Consider the following 8,309-nt stretch of genomic DNA (forward strand, 5'->3'; position numbering starts at 1 on the left):
TCTGCCCAGTCCTGAGGGCTGTGCCCCTGCTGGTCACGCAGACGCAGGTCGCCGCCTGCCTGCAGCAGGTGTAGGAGCACCAGGCTACGGCCCGAGAAGGCGCCCGCGTGCACGGGCGTGCTGCCATCCAGGCAGCGGCTGCAGCAGAACAGCGAGCACAGGAATGGGTTAGGAAAGGGACGGAACAGGGACAGGAGGTGGCAGGAGGGGAGCATGGAGAGATACGGGGGTCACTATGCTCGTGGGAAGACGGCATCAGGATGGGGGGCTCACTTGGGGACACAGCAGAGTCCTTGAAAGAGTGAGTGGATGGCGGTAAGCATGGAGGCACCAGGAAGATGGGAATAGTTTCTGGAGGACAAGAAGGGGTTAACTGAGAGAGCAAGATGGGTCACCGGGGATGGGAGGGGGTCTGAGGGAGAGAGGTCTCTGGGGAAGACAGCCCTGGCTCTCTGGGGCTCAGACTCAGGGCGCTGGGAGTGTGGGGCATCACCACGTGTCCACGTACTGGTTGGGGTTGGCACCAGAGGCCAGCAGGAGCTCCACGGCCGAGCTGTGACCCAGCAGCGCCGAGAGGTAGAGTGCCGTCTGCCCAGCCGAGTTCTCGCCGTCTACCTGGACGACTGAGGGGCAGCGAGGCTTAGGACTATCCCTGCCCCTTACTCCAGGGGCAGAGGTCCTGGCAACACCTTTCCCAATTCCCAGCCCCCACAATCCCTCCCTGACTGGGTCACCCTCGGCTCCAGATTCCACCTCTATGTCCTGGAACCGCCACCTTCCAGCCGCTGGGGACTCTGCCTCAGAATCCATCTCAACACACTCCTCACCACTAAGTCCACAGAACTAGAACAAGGTGACGTCTACTTGCCCTGCCAACATCCACCCCACCCCCATCCCAGAGGTGTCAAAATCACACAAAGGGGGGTTTCCCTGGTAGCTCAGTAAAGAATCCACCTGCCAATGCAGGAGACACATGTTCAATCCCTGGTCTGGGAAGATCCCATATGCCATGGAGCAACTAAGCCTGTGCACCACAACTACTGAGCCTGTGCTCTAGAACCTGGGAGCCTCAACTACTGAGCCCAACTGCCTAGAGTCCGCGCTCCACAATAAGAGAAGCCACCGCAATGAGAAGCCTGTGGAGCACAACTAGAGAAAAAGCCTGCACATCAGTGAAGACCCAGCGCAGTCACAAATAAATAAATTTTTAAAATGCACAAAGGTACCCAGGGCAAGAAGGCAAGGCTAATTTTTATGAGGCAAAATATGACCTTAACTCCAAAACCAGATGAGAATTCCAGAACCAGAAATGAAGTCATACATCAATTCAATTTATGATCATACATGCAAAGCCCCTAAATAAAGTAAAAGGGGTAACCCAATTGATTTATTCCCAGAAAGCAAGGATGAATCAACAAAAGAAAATCTATCAATGTAAAAAAAACACATTCACAAATTAAAAAATAAAAATCACATTTAACTGTATCAGTAGATGCAGAAAAAGCACTTGGTAAAATTCAATGCCAAAAAACAAAAAAAATTCAATGCCTACTTATGATTAGAAAAAAAAAATCTACCTCAGAAAACTAAGAATAGATGGAAAGTTTCTTACTTGATAAAAATTACAAACCAAAACCCAAGAGCAAGCAAAGTACCTAATGCAGAAACATAAGACTCTTCTCTTTAATATCAAGAATAAAAAAAAAGATGTCCAATGATAACAAGGTTTAGGAGTTCTGGCCAACACCTTATGACAGAAAACAGAGACTGTGGTTTAAAGACTGAATAGCTGAGACCACACTGTTACTGTCTGCAGATAACAATAAAGTAAAAGAATCAACACACACAACTATTAAGCAAGCTCAGACAGTGGCTGGATACACAATCAACTTACAAAAATCAGTGAACAACAGAAACTGTAAGTTTGATCATGTTAATTTCCTGCCTACAACTCCAGGGGTTTCCAATTACACACAGAACAAAATCCAACAAAATTCACACCACTCTTAAGGCCTGTTCCTGTCTGTAATTGCTGCCTCCCTGAGTCCTTTTGCTCCCTGCTGCTACTTACATATCCCCAGTTTTGGGATTTGTGGGGGTTTTTTTGCTTTTAAAATTTACTTTTAACTGGAGAATTATTGCTTTACGATACTGTGTACCCAGTTTGTTTTGATTTTAGGGCTTTGCACTAGCTACTCCCTCTGAAGTGCTTGTTCCCCAGCTGTTTCCATGTCTGGCTCTTCTGCTGTGGGACCCAAGTATCAACCCATTCGAAAGGCCGTCCTTCCAGGGTGTCTCACTCATTCTCATCACTCTCTTAAATTCTCATTATAGATTTAATTCATAATGATCTGGGGGGTCATTCTCGCCCCTAAGTCTCCATCACAGATAACAGCGCCTTGGCACATGACAGGTGCCTGATACACAATTGTTAACAGGTCAACTGAAGTTGCATCCTCCTTTCTGCTCCTTGATCTCGTTCCCCGAGGCAGTTTCAGCAGCCAAACTCACCTCTCCGCAGGAGTCGGGTGAGGCCCCACCTTGGGCCCCCAGCCACAGCCAGGCGATGCAGACGGCCCACCTGACTTTCTGGATCCGGAACAGAGCCCAGCTCCACAGGGAATCGAGAACGCAGTGAGGGCATCTGTGGACTCCGTCAGCTCCCGGCCAGGGATCAGTGAGCAGGTCTCATGAGGGCAGGAGGACATGAAGGACTAGATCTCTGGGAGCAATAAAGACAGAGCTGGCTGTGAGTCTTGGGGGGCAGTCTGAGAAATAAAGGTGATTTGGGAGGGGTGTGATTTGGAGAGAGGCATCTGAATGAGACCTGGGAGAGCTTCAGACCAGAAGTCAGGAGTTCAAGGGAGTCTGGGAGTGAAAAGAAGCTAAGGAAATCTGCTCTCTGTGGCAGAGGAGTAGTAAGGGCTATGAGGATAGGAGTCAGGGGCTTGGGAAGAGAGTCTGAAGACTACATAGGGGCTGGAGGAAGAAGGCTCTGAGGGTTAGGACCTGAGAGGGAGGTGCAGTCTACAGGCTGTGAGACAGGAGTGTCCAAGGAAGGAGGACAGCCTGAGGGCAGGGCCTGCAGGCTGGGGAGGGGCTTGAGGAGGGGTAGGGGGCGGTGGCTGGGGTCCACGGGCTGGGAAAGGGTCTGAGGGCTGGGGGCATGGACTGAGCTTTAGGGAAGTGTCTGTGTACTAGGATGGGGTCTATGGATTAGAAGGGACAGAAGAAAGAAGGAGTCTGAAGATGGTATCTGTGGGCTGGGAGAAAGATGTGCAGAACTGAGACCAAGGCTGAGAAAGGGGTGGGGTCTGTGGGCACAAGATGGGTGGGAAGGGAGAATGGGGGCGGGGTTCTGTGGGCTGGGGGAGGGGCATGGTGGCCAGCTGGGGGCCCAGTCCCCTCAGCTTTGCACCTACCGTTGGGCTCGGACAGTGATCACCATGTGACTGCCACGTGACCCCACGCTGAAGTTCCGGAGGTCTAGGCGGCAATTCCAGGCGCATGCGCATCAGTGCTCGCCAGCCATCTTTGCGCTTGCGTGCAGTAGCGTCTCTTACGGCCCTGAGGCGACCCGGTAGAAAAGACTGCAGTGTCCACCCCAGAGCTGTGGCTGCTCCCTAATGTTACTGCCTTGTTGTTTGGAATGCCCAGCCTTTCACCATCCCTGTCTTTCGCTGTCTTCCCATGCTTCTCATGTCAACCCCACAGGCAGTTTCCTGTTCGTCTCTGCCCCAGTCTCTCTTCTTTGCCCCACACGTAGGCTCCTCAGTGTGCTGGACACCTCTCCCTGGATGTCCCCTGGGACCTTCACACCCATCTGGTCCCACACTGGCTTCAGTATCTCCTCCAAACTGCATTTCCTGCCAGATCCCCATCTTAAGAGTTGGTCCCACTGTCCCCTCTCACCCAGAGCCCTGGGTCTCACCCTGAATGTCTCCCTCGTATTCTGGCTATCAGCTCCATGGCCCTTCCACTCAGTCTTCTGGTGGTTCTTTCCACTAGTCCACCCATCATGTGACAGCCAGGGGACTCTTAACTAAAGTCTTACCTGACTCTGTCCCTTCCCCATTTCAAACCTTCCTGACTCCCTAGTGACCTTGGACAGAGTTGAAGCCCTGCCGTGTGGCACCTAAGACTGCATCATCTGCCCCCGCCCATCCTTGTCTCCCCGTTCCCCAGTCTGTTTGTGCACATGCCCTTGGCTTTGAATGCTCTTCTCAATATTTACTTGGTTATTCTTGGGAATTCTCTGGGAAGCCCTCTTGATCACCAGGTGTCTCCTCTGGCCTCCTTCAGCCTCTGGGCTTTCTCCAGGGCTGCCCAGATACTCCCCCGAGCTCACCCATCACAGCCCTGATTACCCTGGGCTGTCACTGCCTGAAGGTGGTCTGTCTACCCCTACTGGACTGAAAACCCAGTGAGGCCAGGCCTGGGGTTGTGTTGGTCTCTGTTGTGTCCCCAGTGTTATTTACCTGAGAGCCTAGCTCAGAAGGAGACTCAGTAAATGCTTATTAAGTGAGAGAGTGGTTTGCTCTTCTCTCTATCTCTCCCTGGACGTGTGGCCTTAGCCTAGCCTCTAGATTTCAGTGTTTCAGTATCTGCTCTTCATCTGTGCTGTTTACCCGGGTGTCCACAGGAGTGAAGAAAATTCCCATGTCAGCCACTGACTGGTTGAGTAGAGCTGACCCCAGGCCCTTTGCAGGATAGACTGCCTCAGAGTTGGGGGGGACCTCTTTAGTCTTTGATCAATGCCCTCGCTGTGCTCTAGGGTCATCTAAAGATCCTTCTTGAGCCACAGAGCCCCCGAACTTGGGCTGGCTGAGGTCAAGATGAGCCCTTCCCCAAAGAGATGGCTTTGGTGCAAGGCAGCTGCCTGGGCAACAGCTCAAGAACTTTATTGACCACGTGACTCCTGGGGGTGCTAATGGGGGGATACCCTCAGGCTCCGCCCCAGCAGCCTCCGTCGAAGTTCTTGGCTGAGCAGCTCCTGTTCCCTGCGGGCACCCCGTAGTACACTTCGGTTCTCCTGGGCCCTCCGGATCAGGTAAGGGATCACCTCCTCCAGGGAGCCATAGGGGATGGACTTGTACACAGCATAGCCAGCCTGCCCTGGAGGGAGAGTATTGGCAGCGTGTGGGCTCAAGTTTGGCAAGAGGCTCCCATAGGCTCCATCTAGAACAGAGACTTCCATTTCTGAGAGCATGACAGATTAGGTGAGTTGGACAAAATCTCCTGCTGAAAAACTAAAACTCCTGGAGTAAACATTAAAATAAAAAATTCTCAAAGTTATAAAAATGCTGCAAAGAGAATAAAGTGAAAGTGAAAGTCACTCAGTCGTGTCCAGCTCTTTGCAACCCCATGGACTATACAGTCCATGGAATTCTCCAGGCCAGAATACTGGAGTAGGTAGCCCTTCCCTTCTCCAGGGGATCTTCCCAACCCAGTGATCGAACCCAGGTTTCCTGATTGCAGGTGGATTCTCTACCAGCTGAGTCACTAGGGAAGCCCAAGAATACTGGAGTGGGTAGCATACCCCTTCTCCAGGGAAGTCTTCCTGACCCAGGAATCAAACCGTGGTCTCCTGCACTGCAGACGAATTCTTTACCAACTGAGCTATTAGGGAAGCAAAGAGAATAAGGAATTTACTAATTCAAGAATTAAGAGAAAATGAGGGGCTTCTCTTGTGGCTCAGTGGTAGAGAATCTGCCTGCCAATGCAGGAGAGACGGGTTCAATCCCTGATCCGGGAAGATCCCACATGCCACTGGACAGCTAAGCCCACATGCCACAAGTACTGACCCCACATGCTGTGACTACTGAAGCCCCCATGCCTAGAGCCCATGCTCTGCAACAAGAGAAACTGCAATGAGAAGCCCGTGCACTGCAACTAGAAAGTAACCCCCTGCTCACCACAGCTAGAGAAGAGACCACGCAGCAATGAAGACTTAGCACGGCCAAAAATAAATTTAAAAATTCTTTTTCTTAAAAAAGAGAGAGAACCCAGAGCAGAAGGATTACCCGAGAAGCGTTTCTTTCCTGAGGGCAAAACTGAGTTTCTGTCTAATGACTTCAAAGTTAAGGGGGTACAGAAATGGAGGCCTAAAACCTGACCAGGATTAAGAGTTATAAAAGAGAGTTTCCCCAGATTAAGTGTGAACCCTAAAATCTAGACCCTCAAAGTAAGAGTTAACAAGAAGTCAACTCTCCCATAAGGAAGGTTGGCCTTGACCATAAACAGAGCAAGGAAGGAAACAGAAGTCCATCTCTGAGAAGTTGTGGCCATGGGTTGCATGCGTGTGTGCTCAGTCACTTCAGTCGTTGTCAGACTTTGCCCACAAGGCTATGGACTGTTAGCCCACAAGGCTCCTCTGTTCATGAGATTCTTCAGGCAAGAATACTGGAGTGAGTTGCCATGCCCTCCTCCAGGGGATCTTCCTGACCCAGGGATTGAACCTGCATCTCCTGCATTGCAGGCAGAGTCTTTACTACTGAGCCATTCTGGAAGCCCGTTACTGTAGGTTAGTCTCCTAAAATATTTGCAGCCCCAGTGTGGATCCTTGAGATATCTCAAGAAACCTCAAGCTGTGAATTTAGGGTACAGTGATTTTGTACCCCTTAGTGCCTGGCAGAAGAAAACATAAATCTTCTGGTCTCAGGCCCTGGGGAACAACACAGTAAAGATAACAAAGCAGACAGGAAACAAGATACCAAGATCAAAAACCAAGACACCAAGATCAAGACAAAAACAACAGCGCACAGACGCAGAGACATAGGCCCGCGAGGCCTTCAGATATGGGACAGACCTCTCTGAGGGCCTGCCACTGGGCTGGCTGCAGGCTGTTGATGGGAGCCTGGCCAGGCATCATCTGGGAATGGGAGAAGGGATCTGTTTGGGAGGGAATGAGGCTGGGGCAGGTTAGGTGGGAGGTGGGAGTAGGGGCTGGGAGGGACAGATCACTCACATACCCAGTGCCAAGGAGACATGGTCACACATCCCCAGAAGTTGTCCAAAGCAGACAGGCCCATCTGGAGGAATGCCCAGCTCCCACATGCTACAGAAAAGGTCACATCATCAATCCAGACAGTGGCTGGATCCCCCATGACACACTCATATGGCTCTTCTAGTTTTTCGAATATTGAAGTATTTCCAAACTCACTGATAAATAACCATGGCTCTGGGACCTCTGAAAGCTCGCCGGTAAGTCTCAGCTCCTTTCCTGAAATATTTGGACTTCCCTGCTGCTGCTGCCAAGTCACTTCAGTTATGTCTGATTCTGTGCGACCCCATAGACGGCAGCCCACCAGGCTCCCCCATCCCTGGGATTCTCCAGGCAAGAACACTGGAGTGGGCTGCCATTTCCTTCTCCAGTGCATGAAAGTGAAAAGTGAAAGTGATGTCGCTCAGTCGTGTCCGACCCTCAGTGACCCCATGGACTGCAGCCTTCCAGGCTCCTCCGTCCATGGGATTTTCCAGGCAAGAGTACTGGAGTGGGTTGCCATTGCCTTCTCCGTTGGACTTCCCTATTCCCCAGCAAATAAGGGGCAGTTCCTTGTTCAGCGGGAGCCTACAGGTGTAGCAGGAGTTAAATATTTTGAATATTCTCCCCAGACCCCCTTTGAACCTACTGGCCCCCACAGTCCCTCCCCTTGTCAACCACCCTTTGGGCGCTTATTTCCATTCCCCTACTTCATACCGCTTGGTTGCCTGGCGGACAGAGTCCTCATTGTGGGAAGCCACCATGAGGTGGCACATGGGGCCACGATGGGACACCTGGGTCAGCATCAGCTCCAGACAGCGGCTGTAACTGAAGGGAGATGAAGGATCAGCTTATGGCACCTGGTGAGTTAGGGTCAGGCCCCAGAGACCGGGGATTTATATCATTGAGGGGTAGGGTGCCTAAGGGCAAGGACCCTGAAGTCAGGAAGTACCTACATCCCACCTGCCTCAGCTGTGAGGGACATCTTCTTTCGGAGCCTTTTTATTCCCTTTAACAACACACGTTCATCTGTTAGCATTGTTGTGGGGATGGAGTGAGATGAGGGTAGACCTAAAGTCTTTGGCACAATGGCAGTCTCACAGCAAAGGGCCATGTCACAGGAGATGACATTTACCCACTGACATTCACTTCAGCAACGTCTGCAGAGCAGGGTTAGCAACACCCCAAATGTCTGTAAGTGGGAGACTGGCTAAATGAACACCCAGAGGATAGTGGAGGGCCCCTGTAGGGGCAGGAACTGCCCCCCCATGATTGGATGGGGATGTGAGTGGAAGTGAGCTGTATCAGCCTGTTCATTTTTGTGTCA

At 51.4% G+C, this 8,309-nt stretch overlaps 2 protein-coding genes across 7 annotated transcripts in view; both read right to left on the bottom strand.

Annotated features, from left to right (window-relative positions):
- Positions 1 to 4,728, bottom strand: part of LOC104995258 (inactive serine/threonine-protein kinase TEX14-like) — an 8,317-nt gene extending 3,589 nt beyond the window's left edge. For 5 of the 6 annotated variants that reach the window (XM_010849037.1, XM_010849036.1, XM_010849032.1 and 2 more), the window contains exons 1-2: positions 509 to 965; positions 11 to 138 (exon numbers count right to left, since the gene is read on the bottom strand). In XM_010849037.1, coding sequence (XP_010847339.1) covers positions 11 to 138; positions 509 to 810 — 430 coding nt within the window. In that variant the 5' untranslated portion in view covers positions 811 to 965. Of the gene's footprint in view, positions 1 to 10; positions 139 to 508; positions 966 to 2,511; positions 2,723 to 3,422 lie in introns of those variants that run through there. The other variant, XM_010849034.1, reaches the window with a different exon arrangement.
- A 137-nt stretch (positions 4,729 to 4,865) lies between these two features.
- Positions 4,866 to 8,309, bottom strand: part of PRODH2 (proline dehydrogenase (oxidase) 2) — a 16,225-nt gene continuing 12,781 nt past the window's right edge. Inside the window, exons 8-10 of the mRNA XM_010849031.1 lie at positions 7,700 to 7,810; positions 6,972 to 7,057; positions 4,866 to 5,115 (exon numbers count right to left, since the gene is read on the bottom strand). Coding sequence (XP_010847333.1) covers positions 4,928 to 5,115; positions 6,972 to 7,057; positions 7,700 to 7,810 — 385 coding nt within the window. The 3' untranslated portion in view covers positions 4,866 to 4,927. The remainder of the gene's footprint in view (positions 5,116 to 6,971; positions 7,058 to 7,699; positions 7,811 to 8,309) is intronic.

Source organism: Bison bison, unplaced genomic scaffold, assembly GCF_000754665.1.
Source record: "Bison bison bison isolate TAMUID 2011002044 unplaced genomic scaffold, Bison_UMD1.0 scf7180017864280, whole genome shotgun sequence".
In the NCBI taxonomy this organism is placed as follows: Eukaryota; Metazoa; Chordata; class Mammalia; order Artiodactyla; family Bovidae; genus Bison; species Bison bison.